The following is a 23,310-nucleotide window of genomic DNA, read 5'->3' on the forward strand; positions in this document are numbered from 1 at the left end:
GGTTGACACTCAATTAAATCTATAATTGAGGCTTCAACAAACCATTTCATAATTCTACCATGTCAGCTACTTCTGAGTGATGAAATGATACATAATAAAAACCAGTGAATACTATGGGCATAAACACATAGCCTGGCTGTTTTTGCTGTGCAATGAATTCCTAGTACAGAAGAATTAAGATGCCATCATGGTAAACAAGAAATTATATAAATCCAAGAATGATAGTGCAAGCAGATATATTTTGCACAAATACATATCCAGAATAAGTGTCTATTACAGTGAGGAAAATAATCACACCCTTATATATGGAAGAAACTAACATAATCGGCCTGCTAACAAATGCTGGTTGGTCTCCAAAAACATGGTGTAATACTGGGAAAAAAGCTTTGGGCTCTGCAACTGATAGGCTTGCTACTTACCAAAAGTGCACACAGATCATCCCAAATGAGGAAAAGTCCAATTGCTGAGCCCATTCATAACTTCTAGTCTTTATACTATGACCATTTTATTCATAAGTCCAATGAGCAAGCACTGAAGTAGCCTGGGAAAGCTATTGATTGGCATCCACAGAGCATGTTACCTCCTCAAGATGATTTTTGAGTACCACCTTCATGATAGATGACCTCTGGCAATCATTCCCATGGAACACAAATATCTTTACACTTTGTGCCCTTACATGTACTTGACCTACATATCTCTTCTCCATTTCCTTTGTCAATCCTTCCATTGTGTTCTTTCCAAGGTCCTAAACATCAATCCAAGTCATTCCCTGTGGATCAGTATAGATCCATAACTTCTGACCTTCCCTCTGGAATTATCCTGTATAATAAAAGGGTAATTGCAAATTGACCCAAGAACTACCGGGAATGACTAGTCGCTATGATGCGCACTGACCACCAGGGGGGCAGACACTCAACACAGGAACTGCCCCCTGGTGGTCAGTGCGCTTCCACAGGGGGAGCGTTGCTCAGCCAGAAGCAAACTCATAGCTGGCCAATGCAGCAGCGGTGGAGGAAGCCTCTCCTGCCTCTGTGGCAGCACTAAGGATGTCCAACTGCGGCTTAGGCCCGCTTCCCCTCCCCTCCCCCACTCAGGTGGACATCCTCTGAGAGGGCACAGGCCGAGCTGAGAGATACCCACCCCCAGTGCACGAATTTTCATGCATCTGGCCTCTAGTATGAAATAATTCATCTATTCTTCACAACAATCCTATGAGATTTTTTTTAGCATCCCTATTCTACAAAGAGGAAAATCAAGTTATATAACTCATCCAAGGTCACCCAACTAGCAAATATGGCATTGTGAAGCCAGCTACTCTGACTCCTGAGTCTATGCTCTTAATCACCACTCCTGAGCAATCTTGGGTAAATGGGGTGGGACACAGACTAATAATGGAGATGACAAGCAAAACTGTTGGTTGCTATTAAGGTCCTGTGGCGCCATCTGCTGTTGACCTAACGTTGGCCATAGCAAAGGGATTCCCAAATAGTTGTTTTTTCTTCCTCCTACTGAACCATCTGAATATGTTTTCTTCTTCTGTTGGATCATTTATCAAAACAAAGAGATTGCGAGTAATTCATTCTCACTTAAACTAAAAGAAACCAGTGCCTTGAACTGGTTGATTAAACTAAGGAGTAAAAGGCTAACTCACCTCTCCAAGTTTGTGCTTGGTTTTAACGTGATCCAAACACTTAGAATAGCCTTGGCTTTGAGAACCATCAGAACGTAAGGTAAGTTCAAATATATAACAGTGGTAGTAGTAGTTTTTGCTGCGTAGCAGCAGCTGCCAGATGTTGTTAGTGGAATCAGCACATTAATTTTTTTGAACTAATGAATCCTATGTAGTCAAACTTAGAGGAAAAGCTGTTTAAGCTCTGTCTTCTTGGAATTTTTCAAAATTATTTAAAAATATTATCAAGTTAGATATTAACCCAATTTGTTTCTTTCTTTGTGACATTTGAGATTAAGCAGGGATTAGCGGATGAGTTTCCAGATCGCCAGAAAATTTTGACTAGAGTAGAGCTTAGAGGGGAAAAAAAGGTATGGCCCCAGGTGGCAGCCCAAAACAAGAGACCCATTGGCCTAAAGGGTCGAATAAATGTGTGATTTGCTAGAAATCCAAGGACAGGCAGTGTGTTTTATCCTAAAATTGTGGGTGTTTTATCCTGAAATTGTGGGTGGGTTTTTTACCCCCTGGATCATCTATTTCTTTTCATTAAAATACAAGGCTGTCATGTAATGTCTAGTGTGACCAAACCTTCATCTCTTTTTTGAACAAGTGAGGATTTGTTTTCCTATATGAAAGCCTAAGAGCACTGAAACATGGTGAGTAAGGGAACCCAAGATGATGTCAGGACCCCAAGGGACTCCAGCTTTTTGAATCAGAAGCCATGTCTGCAGAGGCTGTAAATTTCTGGAGAAAAGAAATAGGCAGATTGAATAAAAAAAGAACAGTTGTGTAATTTCCACTGTACATTTGCCTTAGAGATAAAGTTATTACCTTTGCCATTATTTAAGGGCACATAGATGTATGTACATGAGTGTTTAAATAATTTTATTTCATTAATGCCCTAACCGGTTTGGCTCAGCGGATGGAGCATCGGCCTGTGGACTCAAGGGTCCCAGGTTCGATTCTGGTCAAGGGCATGTACCTTGGTTGCGGTCACATCCCCAGTAGGGAGTGTGCAGGAGGCAGCTGATCGATGTTTCTCTCTCATTGATGTTTCTAGCTCTGTCCCTCTCCCTTCCTCTCTGTAGAAAAATCAATAAAATATATTTTAAAATAAAATAAATAATTTATTTCATTAATATTTAAATGTAATAATTTAATGTCTTTATGAAATGGCTTCTTAACCTTAGTCATTAGTACACATTATGCAGACTACAAAGGTACCCCACATACAAAATCTAAGTAAAAAAAAATTTTTTGGTGTTAATCCTCACCTAAGGATATTTTTCATTGATTTTCTTTCTCTTTCTTTCTTTCTTTTTCTTTCTTTCTTTCTTTATTTCTTTCTTTCTTTCTTTTTTTTTTTTTTTTTTGAGAGAGAGAGAGAGAGAGAGAGAGAGAGAGAGAGGAAGGGAGGGAGGGAGACAGAAACATTGATGTGAGAAACACATCAATTGGTTGCCTCCCACATCACCCAACCAGGTCAGGGATGGAGCCTGAAACCAAGGTACGTACCTTTGACTATACACTGAGCCAAACAGGCTAGGGCCTTAGTAAAGTTTTAAGATGCCACATTTCTCTGATGAGTTCGTATTATCAACAATAATTATACCCTTCAGTGTCTGTCCATTAGCAGAGCCCTCCAGAAAAGTACCCTTTGTCTCGTGAATATGGGAAATCTCTGTATCTCTCTCTCAATTTTTGTTGGAAACCTAAAACTGCTCTAAACATTTAAATTTTTAAAAACAATCATTTTCTAATGTTTTAAGTAAGTGGAGAGGAGCCTCAAGGAGCCAATGCCCGTACATGCACTATTTAGAAAAGAGGGTGCCTTGGCATGCTTACATCCTCGTCTAGTAGGCTTGACAGTGTTGTGAAAATGGCCCACCAGCAACCAGAGTTTGGGACTATAAAGACGTCCTAGCAAACAAATTGTCTTCACACACCAAGCAGTCTTTCCATCATTTCACCTCCTATCAGTTTACCTGTAGAGGGAGAATGGTCTAGTCATATTGAATTGAGCACTCAGACATCTGCCAGTTACATTTCTTCCTGTAAATAGAAAAACTTGGGAGGGAGGGTGGGGAGTTAAAATTGTTTCTTAAAGTTGCAGAAGATATGCAACTCAGATTACATAGAAAAAAAACAAAGATTACTCTGTACAGATTTGTATCATACAGGAACAAATGCCTGGCAATCCATAGTTTTGCAGCCTTACACCCTCTTCTTTATTTACAGTCTCACTTTAGGTAAACATATCCAGTCTCAGGACTTTAAATTTAATCACCTAAAGGACATAACTTTATCTAGATAGTCCTGACATACCCCTAAGACTTAATGATCTACTTAAAATCTCTACTTGGAGATCTCTACCTCCAATCTAATGTATTCAGTATGGAACTTTGTTTTCCTTCCCAAACCTGCTCCATCCACTATTTTTCCCTCTCAGTTGAGGGCAATACCATTCTTGCAGTTGCTCAGGGTGGGAGTCATCCTTCATTTCTTTCCCTTACCCTCTGCAGCCAATCCAGCAGCAAGTTCCAGCAGTTGAAACGTGTGTGTGTGTGTGTGTGTGTGTGTGTGTGTGTGTGTGTGTGTGTCTGTTTATGTATATACTAGAAACCCAATGCACGAAATTCATGCAGGAGTAGGCCTTCCTTCCCCGCTGCCAGCACCAACTTCCCTCTGGCACCCAGGACCCAGGCTTCCCTCGCAGCCCTGGCTTCTTCCAGAAGGTTGTCCAGATGGACATCTGGTCTAATTAGCATATTATGTTTTTATTATTGTAGATGTGTATGTGTGTCTGTAGATAGGTATAGATAGATAGATCTAGATAGATAGATGATAGATAGATAGATAGATAGATAGATAGATAGATAGATAGATAGACATATACTGAATTCATCCAACCTTCTCTGGCTCCATACTCTCCATCCATCCCCTCCACTCCATGTCCACACTACACTAAGCCACTAACATCCCTTACCTGGCTTACTCCAGGATCTTCCAAACTGACCCACCTGCTTCAGTTCCAACCAGCCTCCACACCCTCCATGATCCATTCTTTACACTGCAGCAACTAAATCACATCACATCACTTTTCTGCGCAAAACACTCCAGTGATTTCTTGTGGAACTTAGAATAAAATTCAAACTCTTTTCCATAATGGAAAAGAGCCTCCCTGCCATGGCTCCTGACCACCTGTCAACCCTCTCTCCTGCTATCCCTCTCCACCCCAGCCTTCTTCCTGTGGGACTGCAGAGCTTTTAACCTCACATCAGTCTTCCCACTTGCCCTGGGACCAGGACTCCCCATAGGTGGCTCCTCCCTTTCACTCAGATCACCTCATGACAAAGACCTTTTCCTGACGATTTTATCTAATGCTGTCTCCCCAAACCCTCCCCTTTACTCTCCTGTCAATGTGCCATTTTGATATTTTCAACACACATGAATAACTGAAATGTTCATATATACTTGCTTATTCTGTCTCTCCCCCTAGTATGTAAGCTAAAAAAGCAGGGACCCTGTCTGCCTTGCTAATTGTAACCCTGGTGCCTGACAGGGACTCAATAAATACTGGCTGGATTTGATTTGGCACTGACTATGCAAGAAAAGTATCCTCTTGGATGCCGTCATGCCACCAAACGCAGGCAGGGCAGACAGATCTGGAGACTTCATTTAAACCAGAAGTTAGCTAAGCTTTCAAGCCATTTACTCGGCCACTTTCTTCCTTCTTATATTTCCACATATCAAAACTACTGCCTCGGCCTGCCCAGCCCACTCCCAGGCCTGGGGCTTCATACTGCCCACTCCTCAGAGCCCTGGTCTCCAGCTGTCTGGAGATCACCCAGGTGGTGGCCACAGACACCCTCCTCCCTCATGGTGTTTTATTTTCTTTCCTCTGAAAGTATTACACATTCACTTAAAAAAAAAAAAAAAACAATTGGGATATGACAAAAAGGGGGAAATCCTCACACTTTTAGCATATTGGAATATTCCTTTATTCTCTTTTCTGTGCATTTTTTCCTATGGATAACCTGTGGTTTATTAACTTTTTCTCATTATATTGTTAACATTATTGGCCTTGGAAACTGTACCATAAATATAAATAACTAAATAATATGTCACTGTCTAGAAATTTACAGAACAAGTTCTTTTAGATATTTTTTCTAATTCTAATGTGGCCATGAACATTTATTTTCAAATATAAATTTATTTATATTTTTTAATTTTTCCCCAGAATAGTGACCCATGTTGATATGGCTCTTCATACAGTCCTGAGAAAACCAGGCAGAGCTGAATGAAACCTTTAAATGAAACCTAAGCACTGGAAAAAACTATACAAATCCTCCCATGTCTTTCACAATAAAACAATACCCCAAAATGACATAGCACCAACCCCATATTTTTTGTAGTACACAAGTGTGAAAAGTGCACATGGTTGTTAAACATCTGTCTGTCCTGATAAACCATAAATTCCATGAACACAGGCACCCTGTCCATCTTATTCATAGTACCTAGTACGTAGTAGGTGCTGAGTAATTACTAGGTACACAGATGTGCAATCAGTACACCAATGAGAATTGAAAGATAAAGAGGAAGACTGTTGAATCCCAATCCTCCAAACACCAACCCACCTCCCAACATCCCAACTTCATACTTGGCAATAGAACTAAGACCCATGTCAGTTCCATTTATTCTTCCTACAAATATTTTACAGTTTTATTTTAAAATCATTTACACATATTCATACAAAGAAAAATAAATCTCAGAATGGAACCTTGGGACCATGGTAGTTTAAAAAAAAAAAATTCTGATCATTAGCTACTAATGACAAGGCAAGAGGCTCAGCAGTCATTTCTGCAGGTTAGTGTAGCTCCCCACGCAGGGCACAGGTGAGAAGAATCCAAGAGGCTCCCTCCTCTTCCCTCAATCTTCACCTTGCAGAGGTACTATAGGGGAAAGGGATTTTTTTACACTCTCCCCTAGAAACACTTCAAGACGTACTTCAAGTCCTAAGGTAACACTGAACCATCTCTTTGCTAGGAATTTGGCAAGATGGCAATTTCTGAAGCAACTTTCTAGAAGAGCTACTAGCTCAATTCCTACTCACAGGTCTAAGAGGAGGGACTCCTGCACTCACATCCCACGTCCCAATGCCGTCCTTCCACCAAAGGGCACAGAGCACAGCCCTTGACCTGATCCCATCAGGTCCCTTCTAGGCTAGCTAATTCCACAAGTGAGCCTTCCTGTACCCAACACCCAAACACTGTGTAGCAATTTACCCTGGCAGCTCTTGAGGACCCCCAGATAGTGAGGCCAGCATTCCTGTGTGCAGCATCGTACCCAGGGAATCTGAGCAACAGCCAGGAGAGGTCCAATGACAGAACTATGAGCACCCCTACCAAAACTTGACTCTGCTGAGCCAAATCAACATTTAAGTCCAACAGGCCAACTCCTGCCATCCCGCCCTAGATATGGTCATCACAGAGGTGCCTGGTAGAAGAATGGCCTACACATAACTGCCCAAGGAAGCTGTACTATTATCAATTCCCAGTAAAAGGGGGAGGGAGGACAGACATTACAAATGTGGTAGACCCTATGAGAAATGGCAGCTGATGACAACAGTTACCCTATTATCTCTGGGTCCTACCCAAAAAGCAGCACCAAGAAAGGGCATGATATGCAGAGATCTGTAGCCGGGTGTGCACCCTTGAATTACCAAGGGACTCAAGAGATACAGCTCATTTTCCTACAATTACGTAGGAACTAGAACAAAGACTACCCACCCCTACATTGAGGCCACTCCTGAGAGGCCGTACCGCTTATGATCATCAGCCCACCCCCTTGGTAGGCCCATTTGGGGAGAGGGAGTCACATCCAGAGCGGGGACCCCTCCAGGCAGACACTCACAGGGCAGCCCATCCCACTGTCACTGGGGCAGGCCAAACATAGTTAAGAGGGCGGACAGATCCCGGGCATCAGCCGCCCCATAGGCATCGCTCTGGCCTAACATGGACAATGCCAAACGCAGGGTGCTCCAGATGTTCTCTGACATGGCGCCCCCTTCACCCCGAGGGCCCCGGCTTTTCCGCTGCATGTTCAAGGCCTCCAAAAAGTGTTCCACAGCCTCCCTGTAGGGAACAGAAATGAGAGCTGGTGAGCAAAACACCAAGGAAGGAGACAGGTCAGCTGGTACGGGGAGAAAGCAAGCTGGGGATGGATAGTCAAATAACAGGAACAGAGAATGAGGAGCTAGGGACAAAGGCAGGGAGAAAAGGTTCATTCATTTATTACTCAGTAGATACCCTCACCAAGAAGTTCATTCATTCATTACTAAATAGATACTCTCACCGATGAGCCCCAAGGTTGATGCAGCTGATGCCCAGGTTATAGCGGGACCGTATATAGCCTGGTTGTAGCTCGAGGGCCCGACGGTATGCAGCTACTGCTTCTTCACTCTGGTTTCCATTGGCTAGGGTGGCCCCTAGTTTATTCCACAGCAAATAGTCCTGAGATAGGGATAAAGAAGGGTTAGGAACATAAGCCAAGCTCAGATCAAATTCTGCCCATTCCTCCCCTGTTCACCAATCTGTTTAGCTAATGTATGTTACAACCCCATTCCTTTCCTCTCAATAGTTCATTGTGTAGCTCAATGTAACCACTCTCACCATACAGACTCCCGTAAGTTCAGATGGCTCTGCACACCCCACCCTTCTTTGCCCAATTCTCCCAAGGTAACCTGTACATGGAACACTGGAATGAACTATCCCATGACTCCAAAGGTCCCAACAAATGGTTCTTCCATAAGGTACAGAGTGATGTCCCATTTCCATTCCTCCCCTGAGGCTCACATTGGGACGAACGCTGAGGGCAGCTGTGAAACAGTCCACTGCCTTGTCATACTCCCCACTCAGGTTGAAAAGGACCCCTAACCCACACTGCACATCAGGGTCAATGTTTGTAGGGTCCAGGCGCACAGCTGCCAGGAAGAGCTCTTTCACTTCCAGAAACAGGGAGCTAGAAAAGAAGAGGAAAATGTGGATGGACATGTCTACATATTCCTACCCCTCCAAAATAATTCCTTAATTAGTCAATCAGATCCCAGAGATTATCAATCTATCAGCCACCCCTCCTACTCTACTCTCAAATTCCAATTTACAAACCTGTTTTTCTGTCTCCTCCCAGCATTACACTGCAAAATGCAGACCTCCTTCAAGTACTAGGAGATCCCTGAGTCTCACTCTATCCAAATATCGAAAATCAAGGTTCTCCCTAATGGGTTACCATTCTCACCCCAGGAACTCCTCACTCACTCAGACAACAGAGATCCCAGGATGCGCTTGCTTGGGCCCAGTCCTGCGCCACTGGCCCCTTCTTCCCCGGGCACCACCAGATGGGCATAGGCTGGTGTATAGCGCAGCCAGTCTCGCAGGGTTTCACAGGCCTGTCGCTGCAGGGACTCGTTGGTGAAGCTGACAGCCAGTGCCATCAATGCTGTCTGGTTATCTGGCTTTAGCTCCAGACACCTGTTTGAACAGAGATGGACAGAACTGGTATTGCAGTGACAATGGCACCCATCAGTACCCTGGGATCCAAGTCAAGCCTTGGAATGCAGTCATGATGGCCTCACCTGCCAACTCCCTCCGATTAAGATACAGAGGAATCCTCTACACAGAAGTTACTAATAAAATTACAGATCTGAGAAAGGGAACAGTTTAGCAGCCAAGGAACCAGCCAGGGTCTCACAAATAAAACCAAAAGCTATTGAAGAAATAGAACCAGTTATCGCCAACTCACTCCAAACCTTATAGTTTTAATCATGAAAAACACTCTAGTTAGTGGCCTGAAAGAAGACATGGATCTAGATCTGGGCTCTTATCATTCTAAAGGCGATTTGGAGAGCCCTGGACCCACCTCACCCCACCTCTCAGTGTACTCACTTCCGTAGTGCGCTGATGGCTAATAGTTCTTGTTCATTCTCTGCCTGTGTGGTACCCAGATACTGCCAAGCCTAGAGGGAAGTTGACAGATTCCATCACCCCTGTATTCACCTTTCCATCCTCCCCTCCTCTGGCTCCCCGCCACTCACCATCTCACTCTCACCCCATCCCAGGCCAGCACACTGGCCCTAGTCCATCTGGACTACTCCTTGGGACCTCCCTCAAAACTAGAGGAAGCAGTCTCTAATGTGAAGTCAGAAGAATGAGTCACTCACTTCCATGTGCTTAGGATCCTGCTGCACAGCCGCCTCAAAAAGCAGCACAGCATTTGGCAGGTCCCCATCCTGAAGTCGCCGCAGCCCTTCCTCGAAAGGCTGGGGGTGGTCACGCAGGGGGTTCTCCTCCTCAAACTGGTACCCCTGGAAAGAAGAGAAGCCAAGTAAGAACCCATATGAGAAGGAGTCATCACAGAGCAGCAGGAATAGGAGATGACAACCAAGACAAAGGTGGAGAAGTTGAAGGTCTCCAGAAAGGTATCTGAACAAATGATGACAAAATTTCCATATTAATAAGGAGATCATGTATGACTACAGTGAAGTCATTCAGTTTTGTGCTCACACTTCTAGCTCCTGTTCACAATAACTGGAACGCTAGGCTGGCCTACAAACTCTGATCCATGCCGGACATAAGCTTATTTTAGGAACCCTTTATAGACCTGAATTTCCAAATCCTTGACTTCTCACCAATGAACAGATATATGTCTTGCCAGGATTTGCTTGCAGTAATAAGATAACCTCTCCTTAGCTCTTCACAGGGCATTTCTAGTTATCCTGCAATATGTGACAATGTAAAGGATAACTACATTATAAGGCAATTTGGAATTAGAGACCCTGCCATTCAAATGCAAATCTTACCCAACTCATAGAGTCATTGTGGACAATAACAAGAGAGCATGTGTTGAAGCACTTAGAAATTTTTCATTTGTTCCCCAATTTCATTCTTAAAAGTTATTAATATTAATCTGTATCTGATGGTAAATGATAGCTGATCCCAAAATCCTGAGGGCAGAAATGTTTCAGAAATACACTGCCCCCGTCTAGCTGAGGAATTCTCATTTCAGGGAAGAGTTATGATGCTCTGTGCAAAGTTTTGTCTAGTGGCGTTTCATGTTAGGCAGAGAGTAATGAGGTAAAGTGGGAAATCAGACTGGGATAATAGGCAAAATCATATTTCTCTTAGTACTAAGTTTTTCATTGATTTTTTTAACGTTATCTTCAACTTTATTCATCTCTATCTCTGCACAGCTCCCTTATGTCAAGATCTGCCTTCAGCATCCTGCCTTGTATCTCAATCCCTGGTTCTAGCCCCTGAATCCCTTCCCAAGCAGATCTGAGCTGAGAAAAAGATATCCCTACTCACCTCCTCAGTTCCTATTTTGCCTTTTACAAAACCAAGCAATTCTCTCCCTTCCCTATCATGCTTCAACTCAGCAGCTTAATTATTAACCACATCCCCAAATGCCCTACAACCCACAGGTAGTATTTTTTCATAGTGATAACCCTGAAATAACATACACTTCTAAGTCAATAGTATATGCTATATGCAAAATTTGATCATTTTTCACCACTGACTGCTGGAAAATTTTCCTAACATTTATTTAATATAATTCTTTGAAAACACCCTAAATTGGGTGATCTGCAGGAAGAGATCAGAATTTAAAGTAAACTTGTGAGTTAAAAAAATACATAGGTATTAAGGTGTGGAGGCACAGAGTCTACCAACTACCACTCCACACCAAAGGAGTTATCTATCTTCTCAAAATGTTCTCAACCTCCCATGCTCTTGCTGCATCAGGTGCAAACTTCTACCATAAGTATAATGTCATCGCACCATTGTTATTTGACAAGGGTGGTCTATTATTAACCTTTATAGCCTAAGAATAAAGCATACTCTCAATTACTAAAGGACAGCAGGGGCAAGGGAATGTTCCTTTCAGAAAAAAGGGGCTTAAGAAAATAATTACATAAAAGTGAGTGCCCAGTCCTGGCCTGTTTGGCTCAGTGGATAGAGCATCAGCCTGCAGACTGAAGGATCCCAGGTTCGGTTCCAGTCAAGGGCACACACTTCAGTTGCAAGCTCAATCCCCAGCCCTGGTAGGGGTGCGGGCAGGAGGCAACCAATCGATGTGTCTCTCACATCAATGACTCTCTCTGTGTGTCTCTCCCCCTCCCTTCCACTCTGTCTAAAAATCAATGGAAAAATACTGTTGGGGTGAGGATTAAAAAAGGTGAATATCCAAATTCAGGATTAAAGGAGAGACAACAAAACAAGGAAATCCTGCGATCTGAAAATCTAGTTCTCACCTTATCATAGGAAGCAGTCGTGATGTCATCATAGTCAGAAAGCCAGGGGTGAACCTCAGCATCCCGTTTCGCCATCTCCTCCAACTCTGCCTGCAACTTGTCCCAGAAATCGACATCAGACTGTAAGGAAGGGAAGGAAGCTAGAAAAAGGGGATACATCATGACCACCCCACCCCACCTCAGCTCCACTAGAACGGTGCCCTAAGCACTAGTTAAACTTCAATGTGTTCAGAATATCTGAAGAGCTTTTTCTAAATGCAGATTCCTAGATCCTCCTCCCAGATTCTGATTCAGTCATCTGAGGTGATGCAGGAATTAGCATTTTTGAGAGGCACCAATCCCAAACAATTCTGACACAGATGATCCAGGAACACTATGCGCATCATCTTTGACGTTAACACCCACTTGCTCCAATGGAGTCTTTTCTTGTGCAGTGTGCACTCCTGCACTATCTGCTCTCACCTCTATAGCTGATTTGGCTCGTTCAAACTCCATATCAAGGGCAGATGTGTTCCCTGGTCTTGTGAACTCGTCAACCCAGGCATCTGATGTACCCTGTGACAAAGAAGGATGGTCATACCACCACCACCAACTTTCTACCCACTAAACACTGACTAAATACCCACTGAACACCACCAACCTGGACACTTCTGAGAAGAACATTCTCAGAATCTCTTTCCCACCCACTCAGACCTGAACGCTACCAAGACAAGCTGACAATAAAATCCCTTCCCCATCTGGGACCACTGAACAGTGAACCCAAGGCCTAGGACACCAGCTGGCTCTGAAGTGGAACTGGGAGGTGACAATGTCCTACCTGCTGCTGTACAAACTCTGCTGCCCACTGCTCTGCCTGAGCTCGGCCCGACCCTGCACCGGACTCCAGGGACACCTGCCCCTCGCCAATCTGCCGCACGAATTTCAGGAACTGGGGCACAGAGACACACATAGGCCACTCGGGAAAGAACTTCCAAGTGTGCACTCTCAACCATGCCCAAGAGGAGCCTGCACTTAGCCCTCCCCCCTGACCATCTTGGGCTGTAGGAAAGATATACTACAGACCCTAAAAAAGGTAGAGAGCAAAAAGAAAGGATTTCTGGCTCTAAAGACTTAAGAAGGCAGGGCGGGGAGGGGGGGGGTGGCGGGGAGGGGGGAGTTAGTAAGCAAGGAAATGAGGAAAGAATGTTGGAAGAAGAGGCAGATCCAAAGTCTCCACTCTCAATTAGAAGGAACAGACCAAGGATCTCATCTCCTTCTCTTTAAACTGAACTGGGAAAAGAGAAGTCAGACCCTTGACTTCCAAGACCAGCTCTCCCGGGCAAAGCAGCAGTAGGGTGTGGCTCACCTCAGAGTTAGCCAATTTGGGGTCATCCACTTTGGCCACAAAGTCACTGGCAGTATGCTGTAGATCATCCTCAGGATGATAATCATTATACCTGGAACAGGTAGGGACAAACTAATTTTACACATTAGTTAGCCATTACCTTCCCCATGCTATTCCCCACTCCCAGCCCATGGCAATCACACTTCCTATGGGGGAAAAGAGAGTGACCTTACTCTACTCTCTTGTTGAGGATCTACAATTTACATTAAAGGACATCTGGGCAGGAGTGTAAAGCAATAACTATATCTTTTTAACTCTCCCTTTCCCAAACATATCTTTGCAGAGAGAAAGAATAGACAGGCTCCAACTTAAAAAGGAAACAGGGTGCAGAAGGTAAAGTTACAAACTTTTGGTTAGGACAGTTAGCATTCTTAGGGATCATAATACAGGTGGAACCATAATGTACAAAATGAAGGTTTTGCAAGATGGTTTGGGAATATAGAGAGAGGAGACTGGAGGAGGCTGGGAAAACTGTCCAATCCTCCTTCCACAGGGATCCATCCAGGAAGAAATGGCTGCACTCACCAGCGATCACTGGCAGTCGTTCCCTCGGGCTCTCCCAGCCACAACTTCTCCTCTGACTGTTCCAGATATTCCTCAGCCCAGCGGGCAGGAGACACAGACAAAGGGTCTGCAAGGAGCAGAGAGTTGAAAAAATCACACAGGATTCAGTGAAGGGGCTGGGAAAAAGAGTACTACCTTGACCAAGCCAAAGCAGACAAAATCCTATTTAATCCCTCAGAGACCCCTGGTCAAAAAAAAAAAAAAAATATATATATATATATATATATATATATATATATATATATATTACTAAATTTTCAGTATCCAACCTACTCCCCCAAGGGCCTGGCATGGAAATTTACTGAACCGGGAAGACCAAATAAAAAGAATAAGGACCAAAGCCTTTTGCTTAAAGTGCCAGAAACCTCGATAAGAAAAAGCAGGTACTAGGACCTTCACTTTCCTCAAAGGTACTACTGGGAAGCAGCAAGGAACTAAGGGAGAACAGAAGAACTCTAGTTCCTTAACCAAATCTCTGGTCTGTTCTCCATTTACAGAGTTCACACCCTCCTAACAAAAGGAGCCTCATATTTCATCTTACTATACCTACCAAGAGAATCTGAGAACCAGAACACTGAGCTAGAATTAAAGATACATGGGTCCACTCTTCCTACTGGATGTTTTTATTTTTTATTTTTTTAACTGAGATTTAAAATACAAACATGAAAGTTCATAAAGTATACCAAACTAAATAGACTGCTTCATTAGTTTCTACATATGAATATACTCAAATCACCACCACCCACATCAAGATACAGAATATTTACGGTTCCCTCATACCTCCACCCCCCAGAGATATAAACACTATTCTGACTTCAGTCACTTTTGATTAATTTTGAGGGCTATGTTTTTAAGTCTAATTCTAGAAATTGTCTTAGCTCTAGTGACAAAGGGCACAGCTGCAACATCTGAATAAACATATCAAGTCAACAGGTCGAATGAGGGTGCTAAACTGTTTGTTTCTCAACCTCCAGGACTTTGCCCTTTACTATTCTGGAGTCAGGGGGGAAAAGGCAAAAAAAAAATTATTCTAAGGGGCCCTAAAGAATGTGTAAACATAGAGAAAGCATAAACCTGCAGTGTTCATTCCTTTTGCTCTGCATCCACATCTTTACAAACCAGATACTAAGATGGACTTCCTGTCTTTGTCTCCAGTTTGAAGAACTGTCATTGCTTTTAATGTTGAGGAGATTTATCCCCTCAGTATTAATGTTTAGCAGAACTCTATATTATATTCCATTTAACTGAGATTTTGCCTGAATAAATTCAACAAAGTAATCTCAACATCTGAGAAAGCAATGTCAAAATCTGAGAATATAAAGAATCAAGACTCTCAGAAAATACCTAATTATAAATAATACTAGAGGCCCAGCACACGAAATCACATGAGACCCAGACCTGCCTCGCCACCAGGACCCCAGTCCCACCGTGCACAAGTAGCTCACTGCCGCGAGCCACGAGCAGCTCACGGGCCAGTGTGGGGGCGGACCTAGAGGTGCTCCATGCACCTCTTGGTGACCGGTTGTTTGGTCGTTACAGCATTACAGCCACAGGCTTCTTATATATGTAGATATTACCAATATAATAAAATATATCGTTGACAATATTTTTGATCATGCACTCTGTCCCTTAATGACACAGATTCCCAACATTTATATCCATATATCCTTCACTAGCTCTTACAGGCAACATTTATTTTTCCTTTGCCCCAACTAGACTGTTGGCTCAAGAGTAGAGACCTAATAATGAGATGCTTAACACTTAGACTTTATAATACCTCCCAGTTTCTTTGTCCCATTCTGTTGAAGAATAACCAGTTCCTCCTCCTTACTCTCAACTAGAGTGTTTTACAAAAGCAGGCCACAAGTGCTCCTTACAGAGAACACCATTTCTGTGAAACGCTCCTCTCAAAGATAAGAAGCAATTGGACTATAAAACAGACATGAGAAAAATTAAAAGAAAATCCCAAAGGTGAGAAAAGACTTCTTCAAATACCTGTAATTTAATATTTGGCCATATTAGCCAAAAGACTCAGAATTTTTTGGCATTTGGGAACCTGCTCCAACAAAGGAGTCAAAATAAAATTACCAAGAGTACCACTTGGCCTTCACAATATTTTTTGAGAAATTGTTACAGAAAATCAGATTCATTTGGATACCTCTGAGATTGAAGCATCTAAAGCCTACAGATGGAAAAGGACTGTCCTAGGACACACTGATTAGTAGAGTTCAAACTAACAACCCAGGTACCAATTATCCAATTCAGAATGTTCACCTCTTACAGTTTCTCATTGTGTGTTCATTCCATCTAGGCACATCCAACCCAAACTCAGAACTTCCTACCCCTATCCATCAGTTTTCTGCATTTGCTAAATAGCACAGTAATAAAAACGTAGATTCTATAGTCAGCCTACTTGCACTCAAATCCCAACTCCACAACTTATTCACCATGCATTTTCGGACAAATTACTCAACCTGCCAAGTTTCCATTTCCTTATCTATAAAATAGAAATAATAATAGCTACTTCAGAGAGAGGTCATAAAGACCAAATGAGATAATGCATACATAAAACAAAAGTAATATGTATTAACTATTGCTATCATAGCTGGCCACTCGTGGCAAACTTACATCAAAAATAGAAAACATCACAATGAGATTGTTATTCCTTTTATTCCATAGCCTCTTCCTCTGCCATCCAGGGGAGATCTATGGCACTCATCTTCTGCTTCTATTGCCCACTGTTTTTCCTATGAAAGTACAGGATTCATTATCATTGAACCTCACACACCATGTTAGCTGAGGCCTTCTAAATTCAAAACTCCTTAAGGATGTGTTTCATTCCTATAGCTAAGCAATCATGAAGTGGAGAATTATTTGGCCCAGAAAATTAGGGTTGGAGGGCATATTCTATCAATAAATTTGGCAGACTAAAAAGTAACTTGATACATACAGAAGGCCGAGAGACATATGAAAACATGCTCAAAGTCACTAATTATACGAGAGATGCAAATCAAAACGACAATGCGGTATCACCTCACACCTGTCAGAATGGCTATCATCAACAAACAACAAGTGTTGGAGAGGATGTGAAGAAAAAGGAACCCTTCTGCACTGCTGGTGGGAATGCAGACTGGTGCAGCCACTGTGGAGAACAGTATGGAGTTTCCTCAAAAAACTAAAGATGGAACTCCCATTTGACCCAGTGATCCCACTTCTAGAGATATATCCCAAGAAACCAGAAACACCAATCAGAAAGGATATATGCACCCCTATGTTCATAGCAGCACAATTCACCATAGCTAAGATCTGGAAACAGCCTAAGTGCCCATCAGCAGATGAGTGGATTAAAAAACTGTGGTACATCTACACAATGGAATACTACACTGCAATAAAAAAGAAGGAACTCTTGCCTTTTGCAACAGCATGGATGGAACTTGAGAGCATTATGTTAAGTGAAATAAGCCAGTCAGAGAAAGATAAATACCACATGATCTCACTCATTTGTGGATTATAGAGAACAACATAGACTGATAAACAGGGACAGATCCAAAGACAGAAAAACAGTGATCAAAACTAACACTCCCCAGAGGGAAAGTAGGGGAGGGAGTGGGTAAGCCGAAGAGATCAACCAAAGGACTTGTATGCATGCATATAAGCCAAACCAATGGACATGGACAACAGGGGGATGAGAACATGAGTGTGTGTGTGTGTGTGGGGGGGGGGGGGGGGGGGGGTTAATGGGGGGTAAGGACACATTTGTAATACTTTAACTAATAAAGAATTTTAAAAAAGTAACTTTATGTGCAATGGAATAATTCTATATCTTGTAGTGGTGGTTACACAAATCTACACTTCATAAAACTATAAAACTATAAAACTATAAAAACTATAAAAACATACACAAATAAGGCCATGTAAACCTGGTGAAATCTAATAAGCTCTATGGATTACACCAAAAGCAATTTCCTGATTTTGATATTGTGCATAACAGTTATGCAAAATGTTATCATTGAGAAAAAAACAGAATAAAAGATACACAGAACCTTTCTGTACATTTTTTGGCAACTTCCAGTGAAACTATAGGTATTTCCAAATAAAAAAAAAAAAAATTTGAACTTCACCGTTCCTTTTAAACTTAATTCTAGAATTGTAACAATGAGGATTAGAAAATAATAAGGATATAAAGAATATATCCTTCTCTCATCTCAGTCTACTTATCCATAAAGTAACAAGTAATCTATATCATCAATATAATCATATCACCCACAAATGTTGAGAATAAAAAAAAATCAATTACTAGAAAATCAATTTCCTTTAGCTCTTTCTCCCAGATCTCACTTCATTCATTCACTAAATACTGAAGATCCACTACATACAAAGCAATATACTACTGCAATAAGACATTTTTATGAAGGTAGACTCCAAATAGCTCTACTTCTCTTTCCAGCTTCCCATGTCCCTGCCTCTGTGAAGCAGGCATGGTTACAAAAGAATGTATAAAAAAGAGATCTCCCAAAGAAGATTTTACAGATTTAAGATAAAGTCCAATGTGTGTTTTTTATTAAGTTGTTTTTCACTTACAGGCTAAGGGAGATTTCAATGGCTGCAAACAATTCAGGTAATTGTAACAAAAATCTCATCAGTCTCAATGCTTACAGTAGCAATGATTTTTTTTTTTTTGAGTTGTGATAAATGACTGATGCCCACACATTACAACAGAAGTCTCTATGTAATAAGAGATAGCACTTACACAAAGGTTTATATGAAACACTGAGTTTCAGTCTGGTGGAGGGTCTCTATTATAGCTCAGATTTCTCAACGATAGTGTAATGGTTCTAAGTATAGAGCCCACAGTTAAACAGACATGAGTTCCAATATCAGCTCTGTTACTGAATGACTTTGGACAGAGTATTTAACCTCCCCAAATCTTAGTTTCCTTATCCATAATATAGGGGAGGAATACCTGCCTTGTAAATGTTACTGTAAAATTCAAATGGGTTTAAGAATATAACATATATAGTCCAGCTGGTGTTGCTCAGTGAAATTAGCAACCTATGAACCAGGAGATAATGGTTCGATTCCAGTCAGGGCCCACACCGGGGTCACAGGCTTGATCCCAGGTGGGGGGACGTGCAGGAGGCAGCCAATCAAAGATTCTCTCTCATCATTCATGTTTCTATGCCTCAAATCCCAACTCCACAACTTATTTACCATGCATCAATCTCAAAGGATGCAGTGAGCATGGATGCCCTCAAAGAGGGAAAATTTGACTGAGACCCTGAAGAGCTGAAGCTGTAGGCCTGGCAGTACTACATAATGGTTAAATCCACAGGGTCTGGAATCATTCAAACCCAGAATCAAATCCCAACTCCACTACTCACAAAACTGTGTCACCTTGGGCAAAGTTCTTATCTATAAAACTAAGAATAAAAACAGTAACTATCTCCTGGGCTCTCATGATTAAACAGATAATGCATTTAAAGCACTAAACACAAAGCCTTTAAACATGGAAAATAAACATTAGCTATTATTATTAATTTGTATTATTATCATCAAGGTATGGTCTTTGACCTCCAAGATCTTATACTTCAGGCCCTTGAACTCAGCAATTTCACTCTCCAAGTCCCAATTCTGTTCAAGATAACTTAATGCCAAAATCCCATAGGGTGTGTTAAATAATTCTCCCTCCCTGAGCCACACTGCAATCCATCCAATCTCTCCACCAAACTACAATAATAAAGTTTCAAGTAACAAAGAAGTAAACATAATTCCTCATCCCCTCCCCCCCCTTTTCCTCTCTCTCTCACAAACACAAACAGTCCTCTGTTTAATATAAGTTTCAATTCCCTATTATTATTATCACCTAAGGGAAATCAGATTCAGTGGCCCATAGAAATGAGTCAAGAATTCAGAAAAGTCATAAGCAGCTGAATCACTCTACATATACCCTTAGATGAATTAGGTAACAGTGCAGAATACTGATTGCCCCATGGGAACCTGCCGGAAGCCGGTCCATCCTTGCTGCTTGACACAGTCGCTGCAGGGAAGAAACATCTGCACAGCATATGTTTCAAGGGACCTGGCGTATACGGCATACTGTTCTTAATGTTTGCTCCCCTTCTTAGCGATATGTGTTTTAACCAAGGTCACCTCTCCGAGAAAGGTTGTTTCCCCAGGTAGGGGTTTTTCCCTGGAGTTAGGGAGGGAATAAAACCCCTTAACTAAGTGCCAGGCAGGTAATTAATCACTTTAACTTCGAACAATCACGCTTAAGCTACATAATCTTTACTTAAGATAATCTCCTTCAGTTACTTCCTTGTAGCTTAATTGAACAATAGAGTAACCTTGGAATGGAGATAAGAAATGCCCTAACTTTTGGAATAGAATGGATACGATTAAAATCAACTGGTATAAATACAGATGTAACAGAATAAAGACAGAACTTGGCTGGAGATCCTGGCTAGAGAACCTGGCTAGGCTGCTGATCAACTGAACGCTGTCTCCGTGTCATTCCTTCTTCGCCAACTCCGTCCACACCTTTGGGAACCCCTGGACCTGCTGGGGTTGGACCCCAATAGGAACCACTTCAGATTTTCCCCTGAGGAGCCTCACCTGTAACTTCAGAGATGAATTCTTGGGACCAGTCCGTCTCATTATAATCCTGCGTTACATCCACAGCATCTCCAGCTGCAAGAAACTCCTGGGCCCAGTTCTCAGACAAGGCCAAGTCTGCCACCCCAGGGGCTGGAGATAGAGAAGGAGAGAACTGAGAAACAAAAGAAATGCATATCATTCTCTCATGCCTAAGGAACCCTGAGTGCCCATGAAAACACTGTTCCTTTTGTCTCCTTCTGCATCTCAAGTTTCCCAGTCCCAGCAGCATCCAAATATGGAACCCCCTTGGCTCTATCTGCACACACACAAAAAATGGTGATCTCCCCTCCCATCAGACTCTGGACCCACCTCTCTGGGGTGCCTGGCGGAAACTTGACTGTTCAATCTCCTGCATCTCTGCCAGGAGGTCATCCATCTTGAAGGTCTGAGGGGCACGCGATATAAGTGGTTCATTCTGGTCCTGGAGGAATTCAGCCACCAACTGTCAGAAGAGAGATGGTGAGATGAACCCAGCAAGAGGCAGGGCCATGGGATGCAGGTTACTAATGTCAAACAGAAGGAAAAGAAAACAGAAACTACAGATTTGGGAATATGCCAAGAAATACATTTTTTTAAAAATAAGCAAGAGGGCTAAAGCAAATTTCATTTGGTCAGGAAAGTCCAAAGACTGAAATGTGGGTGAACCAACTTTAAAGTAAAAACACAATGGGCAACAGGAAAATGAAACAGAAGAGACTAGAATACTTACCTCATCTTCAGAGGCTACCCCCAAAGGCTTAGGGACCTAGACAAAAGGGAGACAACAAAACCTCTGTGAGCCTTGTTTCTTCACCTATAAAACGGTTGCCTCCATCAATGTAAAGATGTACAGTGCTTAGCATGTTGCTTAGTAAACACTCATTGAGTGGTAACTATTCTTCGCAACACGATGAGCAGTGATTTTCAACCTTTATTCATCTCATGGCACACACAAACTAATTCCTAAAATTCTGCAGCACACCAAAAAATAAATTTTCATCCGAGTCACGGCACCAAAAAACAAAACAAAAAAAATAATACAAAAATACATTTTCTGCTGATCCGACCAAAAAAAAAAAAAAAAGGTATAACTTTGTCTTTTGTTAAATGTATCTTTTTATTGATTTCAGAGAAGAAGGAAGAGAGCGACAGAAACATCAATGATGAGAGAGAATCACTGATCGACTGCCTCCTGCGCGCCCCGCTCAGGATCAAGCCCCCAACCCTGGCATGTGCCCTGACCGGCATCCAACTGTGACCTCCTGGCTCCCAGGCTGAAGCAACCAGTGAGCCACAACCCGCCGGGCTAGGTCTCACTTTAATTCATTCACAGCGGACGGTACTGTGTGGGCTCTTGTCATTTTTTTATTTGACAACCTAAAGAGAAGGAGGCCAGTGCCCCTGACCGCACAGTCTGGCCGCGCACTGAGAAAGCCGTTCGGGGTACTCCCTAATAGGCACCCTCTACCCCACGCCACTCCTGGGCCCTCCGACCCAAGAACACTCACCGCCTCGGAGGCTGGGGTCCCCGGGGGCCAGGGACCGGGCCTCAGCCCCTCCTGCCGAAGGGCCTTGTCCTGGGTGAAGTGCCCGGCCAGCTTCATGAGCGGGTTGGCACCCCCGCATTCGGCCTCCACCAGCTCCCGCATCGCCATGGCGACCGCCAGCTCTCTGATGGGCAGAGAAGGTGAGGAACTCAGGTCCCGCTGTCACACCCAAACCACCACCCAGCCAGTATCTGCAGGAGGCGGACAGACGCCCGTCCCAGGTTAGCCCCTGGCCCTTCCCCACCGACCGGCCGGCAACCCTCAGAGGGGCCTGGACCCCGGGAGACGACGGGGCGACAGTTCCGCAACCGGGCTGTACCGGGGTACCGGCGGGACAGGGCAGGGCAGGAAGAGTGGGACCGCCGCCAGACCGCAACGCCAGGCCCCCCACTCCCCACAGCATCGAGGAGGGACATCCCCTCCCCGAAGTCACCTGAGCCCCTCCCCCAGCCCCGCCGAGCCAGGCCCACCCCTCCCGCGCTCCGGACCACCCCGTCTCCCCCGCCCCAGCCCCAGCCCCAGCCCCGTCCCGGGACCCGCGAGGACACGGCAAGGACGCGGAACGCTCGGTGAACGTGTCCTCAGGTCCCCCAGGCCCTGCGCTCACCGTCGCGCGCCGCGCCGCCCGACCCGCCGGGGCACCTGGTGCCGGGCCGAGTGGGAGAGGAAAAGATGGGGCGGGGCGCCAGGGGCGGGGCTCAGGCTTAAAGGGGCCGTGACCGCCGGGCTGCGGCCGGGGCCTCGCGGAAGTCGTTGAAGGGGCGGGGCCTTAAGGTCGAGAGGCGGCACGACGGGAGCCACCGAGAGTCTTAAAGGGGAAGAGCGCCTTAAAGGGGAAGTCTGGAACCGCACTGGGAGCTCTTACCAGGATCACGGACTCCAGGACTTATTTGAAGGGAAGCTCGAAGAAGAATGGAGCCAGGAGGGGCTTCCTGCGCTTCGGTGAAAGCCGAGGGCGCTGGATCCTAAGCTCAGTTCATTCCGGCTCTTCCCTGGAGGCGCACCGTATAACGCGGGATTTGCGAGGTTCAAATCGGGGCCCTCCCCAGCCTTCTAGGCCTGTCCCCTTCTAAATCGCCCCTAGCTGGCCGCGTGCGGTCTCCATGGAGACAGAAGCTTGCCCTCAAGCCCTCTGCCACCTCTGGCTAGTGGGGGAAATAGCACTAGATGATGACAAATTTCGTAGACTAACATAGGGTCCAAGCAT

The 23,310-nt window shown here is 43.8% G+C and overlaps 1 protein-coding gene across 1 annotated transcript; it reads right to left on the bottom strand.

Annotated features, from left to right (window-relative positions):
• Positions 1–6,347: 6,347 nt before the first annotated feature.
• On the bottom strand, positions 6,348–22,729 carry PEX5 (peroxisomal biogenesis factor 5). Its single transcript, XM_081083177.1, has 17 exons — positions 22,711–22,729; positions 22,065–22,227; positions 21,287–21,322; positions 20,887–21,019; positions 20,536–20,667; positions 13,885–13,990; positions 13,321–13,411; positions 12,793–12,903; positions 12,438–12,530; positions 11,976–12,095; positions 9,888–10,031; positions 9,613–9,683; positions 8,986–9,198; positions 8,524–8,689; positions 8,024–8,181; positions 7,583–7,803; positions 6,348–6,621 (listed from the first exon to the last, which is right to left on the bottom strand). The coding sequence occupies exons 2-16, from the start codon at positions 22,209–22,211 to the stop codon at positions 7,602–7,604; spliced, it is 1,923 nt and encodes a 640-aa protein (XP_080939303.1). The 5' UTR covers positions 22,212–22,227; positions 22,711–22,729; the 3' UTR covers positions 6,348–6,621; positions 7,583–7,601.
• Between the last annotated feature and the right edge of the window lie 581 nt (positions 22,730–23,310).

Source organism: Myotis nattereri (genome assembly GCF_964212035.1).
Source record: "Myotis nattereri genome assembly, chromosome: 2".
In the NCBI taxonomy this organism is placed as follows: domain Eukaryota; kingdom Metazoa; phylum Chordata; class Mammalia; order Chiroptera; family Vespertilionidae; genus Myotis; species Myotis nattereri.